We start from the raw sequence: 20,741 nt of genomic DNA, 5'->3' as shown, positions 1-20,741 counted from the left end.
TGGGTAATGGAGTCCAGACTCCATCCACTTTTTCAGGATGGATAGAAGCTGCAGTTGTTTTGGGTTTGCTGTGGTGGTAAGGAGAAGGCAGATGAAAAACAATTTTTGTAAACTGGATAACCAATAAAAGGCTAATGTATTTGATTTCAGCCTTGCAGATACAGGGCCGACTGTATCCCTGACATTCGCTCTGTTGGTTTCACTGGAATTTGAACAGGTCTTGATTTGGCTCTTTATCTGTGACAAGAATGATGGGATACTAAGGAAGGGTGCATGTCTGCCTCCACTCCCTCCATCCCCTTCCTAGCCATGGCAGGGAGAGCCTGAAGTAATTTCAGCAGGCAGAGACACAGAGCTGCAGGGTGGGAGCTCTGCTGAACTTCAGAAAATGATGGTGAGCCTGAAATTAACTGTGTGGGAGCTGGAGAGCACCAAGTATCCAGAGAGCACAGTAGAATCTGGGCCAAAGGGCTAGTAGGGGAAAGGCAGAAAGCAGAAAAAAAAAGATGGGCTTGAGGAAAGCAGGTTTTGTCAGCCTGCAGAATGACTACGTGGGGACTTGGCTGGAGTTCAACAATGCCTGGTAGGTGCTTTAGGGACGAGAGGCTAGTGATCTAAGCCCATTCCCTTACCATCAGAAAGGCTTATAGAAGCAATGGCATGCAGAACATCCTTACGTCGAGCAGATGGATACCAGGTGGGAAAGCAGCCACTGCTAGAGAGGTGAGTGAGAGGAGAGAGCTGGCAACAGCATGGGGACATTGTCTCTCCCTCATCACTTCCCTTTACATCGCCCATCCTAGGTCAAGTTGCTCCACCAGTTTGACTTTTTTTTTCCTGGTATGTCCTAGCTAAGAGCATGGCTAAACTACTTCTGGCATCAACGGGGAACGCTGGATGCTCCAGCTGAGCACTGTTCTACTATTTCCAGGCTTCCCTGCTGCATTCGTATTGCAGTGGTGAAAATGGGAACAAGCCACGGGGAATGGCTTTGCTTTCCCCGATCCCCGAGTCAGCAACATCTTCTGATGGGACTCCTGACAGTGCTGCAGGCTCTCAGAATGCGGATTTCGAAGAGGCCCCAGAGATGAGGTAAGCCAAAGTGTGCGCTTCTCCAATATGTTTTTCATCTCACACTTCTCATCTTGTGAGATTGTTTTCCACGGTCAGTTCTTCAATATATTTATGCAAACTTCTGTACTTTCACCACTTTCTGTATCTCTGGTGACCAGCACTGTGTCAAAGCCAACATCTAAGATTGGCTCTAAGCAACTCAACCAACTCTCACCAACTCTAAGATCAACTCAAAGCCACCTCTAAGATCTTGGGTAGTGGGGCACAGGAGGAGGCAGGACTTAAGAGGAACTTAAAAGCAAGTCCTCTGCTGAACTCTGATACTGATTCACTCTGTAATCTTTGTGGCACCCTTTGGGAACTGTATTGCATGGATCTGAATACAGCATCTGGTTTTGTGTGTGATCTTTGCCAATACCTGTACCTGCAAAGTTATGTTAGGGCAAATATTGACTATTGTAGAGCTGTCTGTAAATTCAGATGCTGCTTCTGTAAACATCAATTATAACTTCTCTGTGTCTGGGCCTTCACTGTAAAATGGAAGCCCAGATAAATCTCTGTTTATAGATGTCTAATTCTATAGATGCCTAATATTTGCATATGGTTTTAAGATCAAAGGGTGGAAAGTACTAGAGAACAGTTATGGGGCTGTAACTGATGGAAAGATGTTTGCTTCGATATGCGTGAGGAAATCTAGCTGTCAGCTTTATCCTAGTTATAACAATAAATAAGGAGTCATAGAAATATAGTTCCAATTCAAAAGCTTCAGCATAGCTTTTACAGTGCAATCTGAGTATACTTACCTACCAGCTGAGTTGGAAAAACCCTTCTTCTAAAAAGAACAGGGAGGTGTAAGATTATTCTCAGGAGACAGCAGTGGTATTTCCACGTGTAACAAGATACTGCCATCAGTTTAAGGCATGGCCAAGCAATGTTAGGCTTCTACAGCACTATAAAGGTAGCTGCACTCAATACAGACTTATGGCTGGCTTAACATCTCTTGCTGATTCAGAAAGGATGCATGAACAGTGAGAGCCACTCAACTCCGAAAGCAGAGACAGCAGAATTGGATAGTTAAGGCCCAAATTGAAATCCTGTGTTTCAGCTGGAGCTTGACCAGTTCTGTGTGACTCCAGCAGCTGAAAATTTAGTGACAATTAATCACCTTTGTGTATTGTTGGTTTTATGGGTTGCATTTTCTCCTTCATCAGATGGATCTTGCTAAGGAAGTTTGCCTCTCCTTCTGTATCCTCATATATTATTTTGTCCTCAATTTTCTTAAGGTCAAGATCAGGCAGCAGAAGTGAAGAGAAGACATTTAAATCTCAAGGTGGGTACAGGGCATGGTTGCCCTAAAAAGAACATAGGTGACTCATGGATGGCAATGTGAAAATTCAGCTGAAAACTGTCCTGTAACTTTTTTCATTCTTTGATGCACTCAGATGGCTCCTCAGAGACCAGCCACTGGGAAATGTGCTCTGTTGATCCAGTGAAAATGACTCCAGCATGGAGTTATGAATGGCAGGAGCTAGAAGAGTACCTTGGGGCCCTGCAAATGCACAGGAGGAAAAGAAAATGTTCCCCTAACTCATGCTTATACCTTTTAACCCCCAGCATGCTCTCTAATGTCACAAAGATTAGAGAAAAATGAGGCATTTTGCATGAAATGAGAAATGTGCCCACTCATTCCTCCAACACTTGAAGGAGAAAACCTTATCTTGAGCAGCTTCTGAACTGAACCCTTTCAGATCTGAAGTAGATTAATCAGCAGAGCCTATTTTTGCATTGGAAGAAATAGTGAAACCTTGTATGATAGCAAGTCCTTGTGAATTTTCCTTTTACAAAGAGACTTAAGGATCCAGCCTACGCAGGACCTGAGCTCTCTGTCCTTTTAAGTACAAGCCTAAATTCAATGCTGAGTAATGAGGTTTCCTTGTTGCAACTCATTTACCCCAAGTCACATATCCTGGGTTTACGATTACAAATCTCTTCCCCCACTCTATGTGCATATGTCAGTATTGCACACTGAGGCTGGGTAGGAGATGCTTACTGACTTTCCTCTGCTCCCTGCCTTGCGTTGTCACTAGCAATTAGAGTTCTGCAAGACAAAATCTGGTGTCTGGTGCATCTGTGTCAGCCAGTACTTCTAACCTGAAAACCTCAATGACACCGTTGCTGCCCCTTTGCCGTCTGTGGGTTTGTAGCAATAGGAGAGATGGGAATTTGAGAAACAATTGTGCTGATGCAGAAGAAGCAATAAGATCCACTGGTCCCTCAGCTCAGTATTAGTCCTGACAAATAATGGGCATTCCCAATAGGAATGATTCCTTTATTGCTGATATGCAGCTAGGATGCTGGGTGCAACTAGGGAGAACTATTGCTGAGCAAGTAATGTGACATTTTTGATGGATACATTATAGACTAGAAATGAGATATATCATTAAACCATCTTTCTCTCTCTTTTGTTATTGACCTGACCATTCTGCAGGGAAAAAATTCCTGATTTAAGAAAGTTATTCCTTTTTTACTGCTTGGCTATCACATGATTTTATCATCTGTGAAGCCATGTAAGGAATGATTAGTTCTCCGAGTTTTAATAGCTCTTTTTGGAGAGTATTTCAGAATGAGCTGTACTGTGCTATTCCCATTAAGAAAATCAGCCTTTGGTGAGTCTGCCCAGAAAGTGGGCTGACCTACTGCAATTTAGAATGAAACCCCTTGGGGAAAATGAATTCTGGCTTCAAGAGCACAATTCTGCTTTTGGTAACACTCTAGCAATCCTAAGCTTTTCTTTTAATGCCCTCTAAAATATTCCAGCAAAGAGGAGGAAATGTTAATTCTTACCTCTACAAAGACTATTAAATATAGCTATTAAAACCCAGTAGTTCTTTAGTAACTGGGGAAAAGAGGATGTTTACTAAAATCAAAATGGATAGGAACAGAGACAAACCCTTTTGGCAAGAGCAATCTCCATCTCTCTGTTCTTCTCTATCAAACACAGCTGCTCACCAGAATCCAAGGGCTGAGGCCTTTATCGCACAGTAGGTTTGAGTCTGGTGGCCAACAAAGCAATGTCATTTCTGCTGCCAGTGCAATATGGTAGTACGCCATCTGTTTGGAAAGGTGCTATCTTCCTTACTGTTATCATACACGATCTATATCCTTGTCTTATCAGAGGTCCAGACTTTGGAACCCATTTTGCCTCCTATCAAGCATCGCGTTGCTCGTGATGTGAAGTCTGCCAGACGTTTGCGTGAACCTGTGGTCCCATTGCCAAGCCTTCCACTCAGACAGGCCAAGGAGACAAACCATCGTGAGAGGCCTCGCCTTCTGAGTGTCGATGACTTCAAGATCAGCAATGAAAAGGTAATGGCTAAGGACAGGGGTGAGCAGGCTTCCTTTTCAATGACTGTTCAGTGCTTAGCACAAAATGTCACTGAAAATCATAATCTTCCCCTCTTGTGGAGCAGATTCTATTTGGAATACATTTGACAACTACAGAGCAATTACTTGAGTATTTTCCCTGGTGCAGAAGTCACTGGTTGAGAGGCGGTGCTAAGGTTAGGCAAAAAGCATTCTTTATGTGCGGAGGCCGATTTAGAGCAGATCTGAATGGCAGGGCAAGTTACACATCAGTGAACATGTGCACAGTGCATGCTTGGAAGCACAGAAGCAAAGATTATAATGTTGAATGCAAGGAAGGCTGCAGAATAAAATAGAAGACCTTGCTTTTCCTTAGTTACCTTTCTTGCTGTATCTCACAGCCATCTCATTCACAGTTTTTCTATTCAATAAGACCAATGTTCCTCCAACTTGTTTTCACATGACTCCTTTTTTGGACTCTGGGTTCTCAGAGAGCAGCTGAGTCATTCAGAAGCAAGGAAGTGAGAAGCAACTGCAATTACTGGCCATGACTGTTAAGAAACAGCAAATTACCTCTCATTGCTGGTTATTGCAGATGGGTTTTGTTCCCCTGCCATAGCCTGTAGGAACTGAACCACCTGCTCACAGTAAGGTGAGCTCTTAATCTGTCTTGGAGCGCTGCTATGACTCTCTTGGTTCAAGCAGGTCTTCTTGACATAGATTGAGAAACAGCATCTTGGGCCAGTAGAAGGTTATGGCAATGGAGTGTTAGTAATCACTAGCTGTAATTGTCTGCCAAGGTGAGGGAAGGAGGAATTCTTCTGAAACTATTGAGATGTATATGGAGCTGCAGTAAAGAAGATGACACGCTACCACTGTGTTCCTGATGAGGTGTTGTGTGTGGTTTGTGCATCTTTTTTCATGTGCTATGATTTATTTCCATTGCAACTAGATCCGCGTTGTCTTGTGCAAGTCAGCTTACAATAAAATGAGAGAGAGGAAGATTGTGCTTAGGGAGAGGGAGGAAGAGACAGAAAAGCCCTTGCAGCTCCCTGCACTGAACACTGACCCCAGGGATGCAGCCAACAAAAGTAAGTGGTTGCAATAGTTGTGAGCCTTTTTGTTTGCTTGCTTGCTACTTACTACATAGTGTTGCAAATGTCTATGAAATTGGACTGGAAGGCTGTTAAACTTGCATCTGAGTGGAAGCTTACACAGGACTTATTTCCACTTTTCAAAGAAAAATACAGAGGCATGATGTGTCTTGCTCCCGGCCCATACTGAGTCAGTCACAGTAAATCACTTTCCCCACTTCTCCTATGAAGTCTTTCAGACTGGATAATTCTGTCTTGCAAACTACACTGGGGATTCAGACTCTCTAATTGAGAGTAGCCTCCAGGAAAGGTGAATGGGTGAGTCCAAAAGAAGGCTTTTCAACCAAGGTGCCCCTGGAAGAAACAAAATCAAACTGTATCTAATTAAAACACAAAATATCTTGCTCACATGATAGGACAGATTATCCTGCTCACCCCACTCCTTGCTGAGGAGCTCACACTATAGAGCTGTGCTGGAGCCCTTAGCCAGAGCTTGCGTTTCACCCACATGAGCAAGCAGCATTGCTGACTTAATTGCAGCTGACAGACACTGATTGTACAGCTGCACGCACTACCTTGAGCACAGCAGCAGCAAACTTAAGTGTCAGCACTCAGCCCAAGGGCATCAGACAAGGTTCTCTGCTCTTTTTCTTGCTATTATTTTGTGAAGTACTAGTGAGGAGTGCTGAGGTGGGAACCTCTAGAATGTAACTTCCCTATCCAGCCTCTGAAACAAGAAAGCAAAAGAAAAGCAGCACTGAGTTTTCCTCATTTCTTACGGAAAGCATCACCACATTGTGTGATCATTGTCTGGGATAACAAAGAGATGTTACCCAGCTCCAGCAAGACTTCTAGCCCTTTCCAAGCCCCCTGTTGAGGGATAGTCCACCCTGTTCAGATGTTTCCTCTTAACAAGATCCTTTTTGGTCTCTGCAGGCTTTGGCCCACCACCTGTCAATGGGACAGCTCCCAGCATGCGCAATACAGGCAAAGAGAGCACTGGTACTGCTTTGAGGAAGCGGTTCAACAGGCCCGCACTGCCCAGCATGCCTGTCATCAACAAGAACAGCAGCGTCCCACGCAACTCCTCAGGTGAGCCTGCTCCCCTGCAGCCCCCACACCAGTACGTAGCACAAGGAGCACAAACTGCCTCACTCCTCAACCACAGGTAAGATCTCAGGTCCAAAGCCTGTTCAGAGGACTGAGAGCAAACCTCCTTTGGATCCATTCCAGCTCAGTGATACTGGAGCAGTTGGTGCTTACAGATCCACTGGGAAGTTGAGCTGCATGAAGTAGGGGTAAAGCCTTAAGCTATAGCTTTTGCCAGTACTGATAGTCCAAAACATAACACTGGTGCTGGGAAGCAGCTGTAACTGCAGGACTGAGCTCCAGTACTGTCTGGCAGGGTGTGCTCACCATGCACATATGTGTACCACCATGGTCAGTTAGCCTGTGCTGCTGTCTGGCTCTGCAGCCAGTTTTTCTACTATCGCAGCAAGGGCTGCCTCTTCATGGAAATTAGAGAAGTGATACATTCATTCTATTGCATCTAGAAGTGCTTAACGACTTGTAGCATCTCTCATCCCACTGCCTGCAATGCAAACTGGGAACAAGCAGTGCCTGTATTTCCGACTGTATTTTGGTCAGCCCACCCAAATACAGTGGCTCTCTGTAGCAGAAGACGTACATGAGAGGTTACTGGTGCTCCCAGGCTGCTCACTCCCTGCAGCAAATATGCAGCAGATAGTGAGCATACTGATTCTCAGCTCTCCTTTGTGGGTGGCCTACCTTGTGTTATGATCCTGAGCACCAAGAGTTAGGAAAAAGGGAACTAAGAATGATATTTTGAATGCTCCTTCCTAGTGATGCTACTCCAGTTTTCAAAACTGATCAGAACTAGCCTGACATGGCTCTCCGTTCACCTCGAATATAGTTGTGTATATGCACATACTTGTGCATATGTACATATGTCACTGATGTCAGTGATAGTAGTATTGGTAACATCCAAATTAGTACCCATCTGAATATTTTTGATTTTACAGTTCCTCCATACTTCATAGAACACGTAAGGTAGCATAAAAACACTACAGAGTCCATAGTAGTGCCTAGATTCTATGTAATATTTATACTCAGTACTTTTAGACAGCTCAGATGTTTACGTCTACACTTTAGGAAATGAGCTTTTGCAGGCAATGCATGAAGTTTTTGACCTACAATGCTTTTGATGATAAATAGGTTTCATAACAAATGCATTTGTCATCTGAATGTTCTTATACCTGGTATATTTATCATCAAGAAACTGTATTTGCCAACAATTTGCATCTATATTTACATATTTTTATTCTCAGTTCACATTTGGAAGGCTTTTTTTTTGTCACAACTATCAAGACTAGGAATTGCCTTTTTCCACAAGAGAAAGCTTAGGCATTGCATAGTTTGCAAACAAATACATTTGATGACAAATAAATTTCACCTCAGCATCTTCAAAATACAGCCAATGGGTACCTCTGAAATAGTAAATATTCCTCATGCTCGGAAAATAGTGAAATCCATAAACTACTACTTTCCCAATGGTATGCTAAAATGTATGTGCACTTAGCTGCCTGCTGTCCAGAATAGTTGAGATAAATGGGAACAGAGGTGCTGTCAGGCTCAGCAGGTCAGGTATCACTATTCCCTGGCACTTGCTCCTTGTGGATTTGACCAAGCCCAGCAGGACTTGGTTGTTCAGGCTTGCTGCTCGCTGGGGACAGCTGGAGATGTTTCCTCAGAAAGTTACAGGGTCCCTCTGTCCTCACTGCCTCAGGTCACAGCAGGTGATACAGGGAGGTATGTGCACATCTCAGGAGCTTACTCCTGGGGTAGCAAGTCCTGCTGAGCAGCACTGGCTCCTGGTGAGTGTAAGCCCTGCAGCACTATCAATCTGCAAGCTGGCTGTGGTACCCATCCAGATGTGGGAGCTGGCTCAGTGTGTGCAATTTTCAGGTTCACACAAGGAGCTGATGCCCAACTGGGGATGAATGTGAGATGGTTGGGTGCTGGAAAAATGAACCAGACAGCAGGGAAGCCACTGAATCAATGCCAGTTTGCGCGCATATGTAATCTTGGCTGGGGACTGGGTTGCCATCTGCTCGGTGGCAGGGTGCCTCACCCTGGGGTACGCAATGCTGATGTCTGACACTCTCCTTACAGTGAACTCACTGTCGCCCATTGCTCTGGACTCCTCCAAGGGGAGAGATGAGCCAGAGTGCGGGGACGCCCGGGAAGCCAAACCCTACCCTAATGCACAGCAGGTGCTGCTCAATGCTCTCACATGGCTCAGCAGCGATGACTGGTAAGAAAGCCCCCTGTTCAGTCTTTCTCCCTCTCAGTGTAAAGGTAAGTTAGAACCTTTTTTCTAGTGCCTCTGAGCCCAGACATCCCAGATGTCCCAAGGGAACTACTGAAACCACTCCAAAGTAATCACAATATAAAGATGTGAGAGCAGCCTTTTATTTGCCTTGGTCCATAGCAGTCTTAGAGCCACAGCAGGTCCCTGCTGTTTCCTAGGTTGGTTTTTTGCTCCACGTAGCTGCAAATGAAACCTTCAGGGAAGAGAGAAAGTTGACAACAAGATGATTTGCTGGCTGAAGCCAGAAGCAGGATGGAAGTGGTCTTGAGTTTACAGATTTGGGTGCCTCAGGTCACTGGCCCGGGTGGGACTGAGTAAGGATTTATCTCTGGTCCTCCCGCAGCTAAGTTCCAGAAGCACCTATGGGGAGTTCCTATTTCTGAGAAATGGACTGAGATGTGGTACGGAGTTTCTCAGCCTGTCATTTCCCCTGAAAGCCTTGTGGCAGAAGACAAGTAAAAAGAAAAAAAAAAATCCTTCAGGAATCTTGCACTTTTAGAATGAAACTTTTTCTTCTTCACTGCTTAATATGGGCCAAAGATGTTTTTGTTGATAATCACAGTGTGTCCTGAAATTGAACACAGACAGGAGGAGACTCAGCAAATTTCAGGTGATATTGGTTTTCCCTTTGATTTCTGAGTCAGCATATGTGCACTAAGGCTCCATTCACACTGGGATAACCATGAAAAGTCTTCCATGATGTACCTCCTTGTGCAATATCACTTTGTTTTGCCCCTCTCTCCTTTCTCTTTCCCACTCCTGTTTGATGCCCTGTGAGGTGCAGGGAGCTGCTGCAGGGTCTGGGTTACATTCAGGGACCCCAGTGGGGGTGGATGCCCAGCCCTGCCCTGCCGCCCTGGTGAACCAGTGACTGTAACATGTCTTCATGTAGCTCAGGTCCTTCACTAAGAAAATGCTGAAAGAGGTGGGTTTTTACTACTTTTAAATAACATGTTGCTGTTGTAGGTGTTATTTTAAGTAGGGATTTTCTGGAAAATCCAGCTTTTTGTCTATTCTTGCCCAGGTATGGAGTATTTTATGACATGCTGTCTTTTTTGGGGGAGGGGAGGGCGAGGCTGTGGGGAACAAGACTAAATTGTAGAGTGCAAACTCAAGCTATGGAGTGGCAGTGAAGGCTCTCCCTCCTGCATTGCCCTATGGGGATGGCGAAGAGGGAAAACGCCCCAGTAACAGCCAGACGGGGCTGTTTCTCAGACACAGGGTACAGGGAGGATGCAAGAAACAGAAACATGGCACAGTCTTCCAGCTTCTAGGAAGCAGTGACATAGAGACTTTGTGTGCCAGTGATTTCAGGAAGGGTGTCTTGTTTAACAGCTGCAAATTAACCCAGCCATTCTGAAACCATCTATTTGCCTTTTGCATTTATGTGTGCTTTTGAACACGACCGCATCCTGTAGCAACGAGTCCACAATTTAATTAAGTGCTGTATAAGAAGCACCTCCCTGTGCTTGTTTGAGCTGACACCCTGGTAATTTTAGAGGGTGCTGCCAAGTTCTTGGGTGGTGAGAAAAGTCGATCTTTTTGGTAATTGCCTTTCAGGGAGGAGAAAGTGAAGGGACTCACCAGCATCAGACGCCTGGCTGTCTCCCACTCAGAAGTCCTTCTTTCTAAACTTCATGATGTTTCCTTGGTAGTTATCAAAGAGGTAAGAATGTTATGTTCGATTGTGTCCTATGCACCTCGTACATGAGAGCATAGAGTTGATACGTGCTTCTTCATTTACGTGGGTGTCTGCCTTCATCACTATTTTATTCACTGTTTTTCTAAGGGCTATGTCACCTATCTATATGATCTGTCTGCACAATATAGCTGTATTTACAGGCATGCAGGGCTTCTGTGTCTCTTCTCTTTGAGGTAGGTGTCATTCTCATGCAATATACAAATACAGAAACTGCAGGTGATTTGCCACAGCCCAAGTCTCTGCCAAGCTGTAATTAAACACTGCAGCTTTTGCCTCCCAGCTTCCTCCCACTTCTTCCTCCTCCTCAGCAACCTGGGTGAGTGACTGCAGGTATTTATTTTCCTGTGTTTCCTGATGATGTTTTTTCCTCCTTCCTTTCTGCTTGCTTTTTGGCAATTTGCCCTTTCCACTAAACTGCTGACTCTGTGTGCCTGTGGAATTTTGCACAGCAGCAACTGGGTGCTTAGACCAGCCTGGCTGTGGGGTGAGCAAGGCAGTCACACACAGCTTCACTGTCTCATCTCTCAGTGAACACAGAGGTCTCACCCTAAGCTAATTAATAACATCTGTGGCTGTATTTCCAACTTGGCACTTAGCAGCCAGTTCAGGCCACAGACTTGTACTCTTACTGCATGATTGCCAAATATATTAAATTTTCCTTTGCTTGCAGAAGACAGTAGGACAGCTTATTTCCATGAAAGCAACTCCTCCTCTCCAATATTTAATGACATTGGAAGCTTGAATGTTCCTTGTGTTGTTGGACTCTTTAAACCCTTCTGTTTAGATATGCAGGACTCAGATTCTACCCCTGTGAGATCTGGCTTAGGGCAAGAAGCCCTTTCAGCTTAGCTCATCTGATTTTTATATCACTTTTATATTTCTGAGGAAATTTCCTCCTCTCTCTTCTACGATCATGCACAGAGACATCTTTCAGCTTTTGTTTCACTCCAGTCCCAGATTTTGCTTTCACAAGCACTTCTAGCACTTATATGGTTTTCTTTTATTAAGAGGCACAACTAATTCTGGCAGAAAGAAATACTGGTCTGTCCTTCAAAGTATTTTTCAAATGAAGCACGTGACTCTCAGTTATTTCTTCCTTACCCTTATGGGAGAGACTTTTGGAAGCAAGGGTCACCCAAGAACAGCCCTGAATGCTGCAAAACCCCATGGGTTGCAGCTGTAATTATATGTGACCTCCAAAATGCTTGAGTACCTTGAGTTCAACAGCTGGGGTTCTCCTGACCAGGCAGAGCAGTAGATGGACTTCAAGTCCATGCTGCATATTAGCCTGATTGTACACTTGAGCCTGCATTTTCAGTTTCCTCGTTGAGTGCTCAAACTGCCAGTGCTGCGATTTTGGACAGGAAGAAAGTACTACTTTTCCTCTGTCTTGTCTTTATGAATTGTACCTTTATAGTTTAAAAACAGCCATTGCCTTTATTTTTTTTTAAGGTCTAAAATCAAAGCAGTGCACATTATGGGTTGAGTAGCACACTTAGTTCTAGATTAAACAATATTTTTAGGCCTTCAGTCTCATTAAAATTGTATAAGTGGGCCTGAGAGAGAAGAAGTTGGCGTCAGAGTAAGTGTGTTCCTGTACTTGTGGTCCTCTGCTCTTACTGTGCTCTTATATTCCATCTGGACACAGTGAGAAGTCATGTTGTTTCATGGGACTTTCACCTGGAGAATTGATTTTCTCTACAGGGTGGTTCTTACATTTCCCCTCATGACTTCCCCAGGTGAACAATCTCCGCTCAAAGGTGTGTTGCTGTGCAATCAACACTCTTGGAGATCTCTTCAGGACCATGAAGAAGGACATGGACCACAAGGTGGATGAGATTGCTCGGGTCTTGCTGCAGAAGATGGGGGACTCCAACGACTTCATTCAGACAGCAGCCAATGAAGCCCTGGGGCTCATGGCGGGGAGTGTGACTCCTGCACGAGCAATGACTGCTCTCATGGCCAGTGGAGTCCAGTACGTCATTCTTTTCTTAGTGCTATCCTTCACCTTGAATTGTGTCGGTAGAGGGAAGGGATGGGAGGCAGAAGGGAATTGATGGGAGGGAAGGGTCCTGTCTCCTGCATCTTCTGTGAACTCGGTGATTAGATTCTCTGATCATAAACCTCTCTCCCTTCCTCTTGCATCTACTTCTGCCCTCCTGCAGCCTATTTGTTCCCACAATATGTCAATGCTGGTGAGATGTGGTGAATGATGGGGAAGCAAAAGTTCCTGCAATGCGTGGTGGTATAGTCTTGTGGCTTTGCAGGAAGAGGGACAATAGCTATTCTAGCAGTGAGTGCCTTTTGATATTTCACAACGCTAACCACAGAGGCACTGAGAAAAGCCATGCATCATCATTATGCCATTAACTTGAGAAATAAGGAGGCTAATTGCTAACACATGGAGCACACTGGGGAGAACGTGCTGGGTGCGGCTCAGCAGGCACAGCTCCTACTAAGTGGGCTCTGTCTGACCGTCATGTCCTTAGATCTCTACTTTCTATTCAAATTGATGTTGCAAGTCAGCCTTGAGATAGTGAGCAGCTTTATAGGTGCCTTCACAGGCTGACTCCCATAGGATAACTGAAGCAAATGCTGCCTTAAATCATAGAATCACAGAGTACCAGATTGGAAGGGACCACCTGGACCATCTGGTCCAACCTTACTTGGCAGAAGTGCAGTCTAGACAATGTGGCTCAGCACCCTGTCCAGCTGAAACTCACTTCCCTGGGGAGATTATTCCAATGACTGATTGTTCTCATTGTGAAAAATTTCCCTCTGCAGATTTGGAGATAAACAGGTGGAATAAGCCCCAGGACTGCTACAGTTCTGTTTGTGTAGTGGAGCCCTCTGATGAGTCAGTAAAAATTGTCTTTCATTTCCCTCTTTCCTAGACTAAATTTCAGGAAAGAAATTAAGTATCAAATAGTCCAGGGAGGTAGAATTCCTTCCTCTTACTTGCAGGTAGCCTCTCTGTACAATGCCAATTTTGTGTTTATCTGAGGACAAATCACCTACAGGTGGCTAAAATGGCAGTGAGAACTTGTGTGTCCTTTCCCTAGCAATGACAGGGACCATGCTGTGACCGAGGCCTGTGCTTCTGGCCCTCTTTTTCCCCCTACCCCAGTCTTTGTTGCCTTGTTTGCAGACACCGCAATGTCCTGGTGCGCAAGACTGCAGCCGAACACCTACTGACTGCGATGGAGCGAACTGGAGCCAATAAACTCCTCTCGGGCATAGTTACCAGTACTGAGGTGCTGGTGCACACGCTGGTGAATCTTGCTCTGGACTGTCATCAGGACACAAGGTGATGATCTTCATTTCACCTCCTAAAATTTGAAAACTGTTTGATGCCTGGCTATAAATTATAAAACCACAAAAGAGTGGAAGGTAAAATTTAAAAAGTTACTTCACAGTGTGGATAACGTCTGGGGAGATGACTGTACTGAGTAAGATGAGGTTGTCCAGCAAGAGAGGCCATTGACAAATTCCTGTGACTTGAATGATTCTTTATTCAGATCAGCTGAGCTCAGATTAGGCAGTCAAATAATTCTGTTTCACCTTACGTGTGCAATGTAAAGCTGAAGCATTGGCCACTGTTCGTCACTGAATGGTCCCAAACATCTATTTCTGGGAAGGTTAAGACTGTCCTAGAAAAAATCCAGCTGTTTTCAAGTGATATATTCAATCATTCTAAATCCCTTCTGCAGATTTAATTGCCTATTGTAGTCACAAATTTTTCTTCCCAATCATTGTATAATGTTGTTGGCTGTGGCTGAATGACGTCCAAATTTCCTCTTCACAGTAGCTGAAGTTTCATAGTAGCAAAACCAAAACAACTAACCAAAAACCAAACCAAACCATTAGTCTGATTATTAATTATATTCCCATTAATAGATGTGAAGAACACATGATCAATTAGCTGCCCATGTGCATACATGTCGTATAGAATAATAAATAGTAAGCATGAGGTCATCTGTCCTAGATTCTCTGTCAGTTAAGGGGAAGTAAATTATTGTGCAATGGCAGCAAGACACTGCAAATAAGCCATGACATCCAAGCAGGAGGTGGTCTTCACTTGTCCCATGGGATCTTCCGCTTCCACAGAAGCATACCCTCAGTTTCAGAGTGAAATTGTATTTTCCTGTTACCCTATGTTCTCCTCTTGTGTTCAGCTGGTAGCATTGTGCAGTTGCAGTAAGAGGAGGTAAATCTCTTTGCTGAAGAGGTAATACCTCCTCATGCAGGTATTACACATGATGAGTTTAAAATATCAGTTTATTAACGCTTTTCCTTCGTTTATTCACAAGGCCAGGGAGAAAAGACAGTAGTAGTCTGTATTAATTTCTCTTTTTCCTATGTTAGATATTATGGACGGAAGATGCTGAATTTATTGATGAGTCATCCAAAATTTGATAGTTATTTGAAAAAGTCTGCCCCCTCACGGGACTTGGAAGCTGTTATGGCAATGATTAAGCGGAAGGTAAGTGCTTGGCAGGAGAAATGTCTTCTTTATGCTAGTACTGAGATTGCTAATATGAGATTAGACATATATAATCTTTCTTTACCTCATTCTTCTTCTGCTGAATCATTTTGCTCCTGGGAATGAGCTGTTGATCCTTAGCCTGTTTATCTTCAGACAGTGAATGAACTAGTATAGTTAGAAAGAAAGTGGGTGTATTTTGAATATCAGCCACAAACAGGAAAGGAAAGTAGGAGAAAATGGTTCTACCATCAAGCATTAAAAAAACCCAATGCTACTCCCCACACCCCCCAATAAAGCAAGGAAGGGAGAATAGTGCTTCTGAAGGTAATAGAGTCTTTGCAACAGATGAAGTATTAGTGCCAAAAAAATTTCCAAATATACAAAAGATGCACAAGGCAATCATAATTAGTACGCATATTGTGTGTATTCTGGGAACACTGCCCTGCTGTTATGCTCTCTGAAGCCGGAGGAAGCTTCATGAATTCAGCATCCCATGGAAAATCATCCCTATTTTTTTTCATTCCTTTTCATTTACATTCTAGACAGGCATGTGCCTTTGTCGGGGATAGGGAGAATGAGCGTAAACCAAATTAACTCCCAACACAATGGGCCACCCTCCAGAAAGTCCAAATGTTTCCCACCAGTTTGTTTCCTTAACAGTTTGCATTATTCTTGTGCACAAGACTAATGAATTCTGGATTTTGTATTGCTGCCCATTATGGTAGCACCTATAACCTACCTTATGTTATTGAAAACAAATAGTAGACATCACTGGATCTCTGGCCCATCTCCCTCTCTAAGTTAGGAAATGTTTTCCTAAGCCTTTCTTGGTAGCAGTGATCCTTCCTGGTTATAATTTGTGTTTTAAACAAATAATTTCCTCTTTTATCTTCTATAGATTCATGTTTTTTTATATATTTGTGTAGGGGACAGAAGACCATGAATGTGAACCTCCTTCTGCCAAGGAGTCTGAGGAATCTCCTTCTGACAAGGAGTCTAAGGAACCTCCTTCTGCCAAGGAGTCTAAGGAACCTCCTTCTGCCAAGGAATCTAAGGAATCTCCTTCTGCCAAGGAATCTAAGGAACCTCCTTCTGCCAAGGAGTCTAAGGAACCTCCTTCTGCCAAGGAGTCTAAGAAACCTCCTTCTGCCAAGGAGTCTAAGAAAAATGGCTTGATGATGCCCCAGGACAACTTGCCTTCTAATGAAGGGTACTGAGCACTTCTGTTATATCTGACAAAGCACATGACAAGCTTTGCATGTCTCTTCCTCAAACAAATCTTTCTGGTGGAGACAAGGGGTACCAGAGATTGTTTCCTTGCCCCACAAATATTTCGTGATCAAAAATGTCTACTTCTACATTAGGCTGAACACAAGTTCTCTGGAGGGTTTTCCACAAAAATTGAGAGAGAGGAAGAGACACCCACCAGTTTTAGTTCAGAAAATCCAGTGCGGTGGCGAGGACAGTGTTGTGGAGGCTGCGAGAGGGCCATTTCTCTGCTGTTTGGTTTGGGACAAGTAATTTCAATCAGGGTATTATTATCTCAGTGGAGTCTTTTTGAGATGGGTGATTTGATGAGAAGTCCCATTCTAGAACCAAGATGCCATTCCCAAAAATAGCACTTCCTATGCATTTTGTTTGGCCTGTCTGAGTCATTGCTTTCTGACTCAAAAACAGTACTGGTAGTTCTGGTCAAGAGACATATCAATGTGGACTCTGTAGCTATTCATGTCATTGAGACCCATTATTGGTTGGTTGATGGACAGCATATTTTTTTCCCTTGTGCCTCAGTCAGCATTCAAGATAGGAGTTTGGTCCTTGCTGTCTCCCCATGCTGGTGAGAGAGCTACCTGTACCTGCCCTTCTCTGATAACAGAGTGGATTTATTTAGCTCTGTTGTGCTCAGCAGTGGCAGGAAGATCACCGCACACCTCAGTAGTGGGGTTAGGAGCTTCTCGTGCTCATGGCAGAGAGAGGCTGATCCAAGAGAATTGTTCCCATTGGGTTTGTCAAGCTGTGGATCCAGCTGCTAAGGAAGCAATAATGTGAGCGCAGTAGCGGGATGGCTGGCTTCAGTTTTTGCCTCTGTTACTGATCCTCTGGATCCCTTCAGTTATGCCCCTTGATCTGTCTGGGTAGGATTCATCTGTTCAGATGCATCTGAGCTATTTATCCAGATTCCCATACCTGTTGTAGAGGCACTTCTCCAGGACAATTAATTTCCTTATAATACAGACACCTGCCATAAGATGAGGCATTTAGACTTTGTAGTGCCTACTTTTCCACACATAGGGAAGCTGGATGAGTACCTGGGAAGACACCTGAAGATAAATGAGATGCATCCCATCCTTGGTGCCTTGGTTTTCCTCAGTAAGCACTAGTGATAATGTTAAGTCCAGATTGTCTCCTGTAATGATTGTCATGAGATCAAAGCTGCTTTTCAGATAAAGATCTAGCTGAAATCACATCATTAGGAAGTCTTCTCAAGTTGCATTCCTCACAATTAACCAAAGGGAGATATTATCACCAAAAGGTCTAACTTTGTTTTTATTTTCCATTTTAAGGTCTGTCTCTTATGTACCCATGCCACCCTCTCAGACAGTCCGTCAGACAGTCCGTCAGACAGCCTGCCAGACAGCCCGCCAGACAGCCCGCCAGACAGCCTGCCAGACAGCCCGCCAGACAGTCCGTCAGACAGTCCGTCAGACAGTCCGTCAGACAGCCCGTCAGACAGCCCGTCGCCCATCACAGGAAGAGACTGAACAGCGCCAGGAGCTTTGCAAGCTCCTGACAGCTAAGGACTTTCAGACAAGAATGGAGGGAGTGCTGCTCCTCCTTGACCACTGCAAAAACAACCCCCAGCTCATCTCCACTAACATTTCCCAGGTAGGTAGGGCATCTCCATCGCTCCTTTCCTGTTAGGTCCCTTCCCAAGCCTGTACCAGTAAAGTTAAAACAGTGCGTCTTATGTTACCTACTAGCTGTCTGGGACAGGCTGGTCTCTTCTCACCCCAAATAATTTCATTCAACTCCAGGCATCAGGGCAAGCAATTTCAGTCCAACTGTATTTCTCTGGTAGGTGTCTCTTGGTGCTGTTCATGAGACAGAATTTCCTGTTGCTGTAGCTTTTGCTGTATCTTACTACCAGTTAGGTTAAAACAAAGGAAATACAGCCACTGAAAGGCTGGAAATTATTCCCTAGAAGAGAAATCAGTTGGGGTGGAGGAGAAGTATCAGGATGCATTGATTAAAAAAACCAAAAATTAAAGGATACTCCTGTAAACTTTCTCTTCTATTGCAGACACAACTCTGCCTATTTACTTCTATCCTCATCCCTTTCCTGATTGGGACCATTCTCACCCTTCCTGTGGGCCCTTTTTTCCCTTTGGAAAGAGGAAGACAATGGCTAGAGACAGATCTCTTCCTTTTCCTCCCAGCAGCTGTTTTTTTTCCCCTTTTCCAGCAAATGGTGCCTGATAATGTGGCTGTCTAGGGACTGAACCTGCTCTAATGAGAACTACACAACACATTAAACTTCAGAAGTCTACCTGTTAGCTAGACAAATGGTCTGGGTACTGAAGAGTTCATCAGAGCCCTGCACTCCTCCAGATGCAGGTTCTGAGACAGATAAAAACAAAACTTGGATCACATCCAGCCACAGTTTTGGCAAAATCAATACTGCCCTCAGTACTTGAGGCAACTTTATGGAAAAATGGGTATCATAAATACCTGTTTTCATACCTCTGCACCAAAGATATTGCATTATTAAAATGGGATTAATTTAATGATTTGTAGCGATGATTTATGTAAATAATAATGTAAATAATATAGAGAGAAACACCATATGAACTATCCTGTCTGCACTCAAACCTCTTAATAAAATATGAAGATCTTTCCAACCACCATTAGGTGCAACCACTACAGTGAGTAGCCCATAAGAAAACAGTGAAATTGTGCTAGTAAGTGCTGACCTAACAGAAAACATTATATTTTACATTTCTGGGTGCTTGTTTCTACATCTCTCCTTGAAACAAGAACATTTTAATCCAGATTTCCTGTCCTTTGTTTTCTTAACAGATTTTTGACTCTTTTGTCCTGAGACTTCAGGATTGCAACAAGAAAGTGAACCAGCAGGCGCTGGAGGCACTGGCTTTGATGACACCCATACTTGGAGATGCCTTATACCCAGTCCTGACCTCTCTGATAGCAGCAGTCACTGAGAACCTGAACTCAAAGCACTTGGGGATTTATGCTGCAGCTGTGAAGGTGCTGGAAGCATGCATTGATCACCTAGGTAAGGCTGACCTCTGACACTGACTCTCCCCAGCTGCGGCTCCTCCATCTCAGAGCCAAGTGAGTGCTAAGTCTGTGGATGGCTGTTGTTGTCTGTGGGAACATCCAGCTGCTGCAAGATGTGTATGAAGTCCTGCCTGCATTCTTTTTATTCCAATCGGTTGTATCATGTTGGGATGTGTAGCTGAATGGACACTGCTTATCACCTGGGTCATAGATCTGATTATTACAGAGAGGACATTCTAGGGATTATTTTAAGTTTCCACTATAAGAGCATGAGGGAAGTGACTAGCATCTGTCATGACTGTTTTTCCTGGGAAACTGCATGCATTTTGTTTTTATTGAATTGGATTTCTAATATGTGCACTCTGTTAAGTTTACAACCACTAAAACAAGATGAAAGGAATGTGCTTTTTCCTTGAAACACATAGGGGGAAGTGTGGTGGAGGCTCTTTGCTCTTGCTGGGCTTCTTTCCCACTTCTTTAGAATAAACAAGTATAAATCAAGATAAATCAAGCTGTAAATGATGGCTTATTCCAAACGTTGTTCTGCATGGGGCAAGATTGCTATAGCCAAGGTCTGCTGTAAATTCTCTTGCCACACAGACTTATGTCAGCTGTGAAAATGCAGCACTGGGTGAATATGCCTGAAAAATTCAGTGTTGAAGAGGCAGGTGTTAAAGTGAAATTAACAACTTCTCCACATCAGCTGCTTTGCAAACTCAGTGAATCTGCTGACCTGCTGCCTTTCTGTATTCCAAGTATTGGGTTGTTCCTAATCATGAAGCAGGAGAGGAGGGTGAGACCTTTACTGCTCTTGGCCCTTACTGATTTTTTTGTGGTGCGTGGGAGAAGGTGTGGGAAAAGTTGCAGAATCCTGCTAAGAGAGGATGTGGCAAATAGATCCCTTCAGGGTTTTGTATGAAGCTTTCCGTCATTCCCCTCTCACCAATTCTGAGAGGTCACTGTAAATTTTCCATGCTGGCAGATGCTAGAACAGGAGCAAGGTGCATCTGTCTCTTATCACAGTGGCTTTACTCAGAGACAGGTTCTCAAGCAAACAAGGTGGGATATATATTTTTTGTTCTGCTCATTTTTGTGGACATTTGTAAAAGTTCAAACAGGTAACTGAATCACAGATATTTCAAAATTCAAGACCCTAGGGCTTTACTGGGGGAAGGAAGGCTCTACTGGAAAAATGCATGAGCAAAACCATACCATATGCTATAAAGTGACAAAACCACCCCAGAACGCTAAAGGATTGTTCAATGCTCCTAGCAAAGAGTAAGAGAGCACAACCTCTTGCCCCATTGCTCCTATGAGTTTAATAGCTAAGAG

General features: G+C 44.0%; 1 protein-coding gene across 1 annotated transcript in view; it reads left to right on the top strand.

The window, feature by feature from the left end:
• LOC136099670 (TOG array regulator of axonemal microtubules protein 2-like) overlaps positions 1 to 20,741 on the top strand; it is an 83,147-nt gene that overhangs the window by 57,608 nt on the left and 4,798 nt on the right. Inside the window, exons 5-18 of the mRNA XM_071807266.1 lie at positions 932 to 1,092; positions 2,358 to 2,404; positions 4,250 to 4,440; positions 5,390 to 5,528; positions 6,468 to 6,623; positions 8,724 to 8,865; positions 10,483 to 10,588; positions 12,364 to 12,599; positions 13,773 to 13,931; positions 14,990 to 15,107; positions 16,037 to 16,159; positions 16,220 to 16,320; positions 17,675 to 17,996; positions 19,188 to 19,404. Coding sequence (XP_071663367.1) covers positions 932 to 1,092; positions 2,358 to 2,404; positions 4,250 to 4,440; positions 5,390 to 5,528; positions 6,468 to 6,623; positions 8,724 to 8,865; positions 10,483 to 10,588; positions 12,364 to 12,599; positions 13,773 to 13,931; positions 14,990 to 15,107; positions 16,037 to 16,159; positions 16,220 to 16,320; positions 17,675 to 17,996; positions 19,188 to 19,404 — 2,218 coding nt within the window. The remainder of the gene's footprint in view (positions 1 to 931; positions 1,093 to 2,357; positions 2,405 to 4,249; positions 4,441 to 5,389; positions 5,529 to 6,467; positions 6,624 to 8,723; positions 8,866 to 10,482; positions 10,589 to 12,363; positions 12,600 to 13,772; positions 13,932 to 14,989; positions 15,108 to 16,036; positions 16,160 to 16,219; positions 16,321 to 17,674; positions 17,997 to 19,187; positions 19,405 to 20,741) is intronic.

Source organism: Patagioenas fasciata, chromosome 3 (assembly GCF_037038585.1).
Source record: "Patagioenas fasciata isolate bPatFas1 chromosome 3, bPatFas1.hap1, whole genome shotgun sequence".
Classification (NCBI taxonomy): domain Eukaryota; kingdom Metazoa; phylum Chordata; class Aves; order Columbiformes; family Columbidae; genus Patagioenas; species Patagioenas fasciata.
The sequence above is the reverse complement of the archived record's forward strand: the minus strand, read 5'-3'. Positions and strand labels throughout refer to the sequence as shown.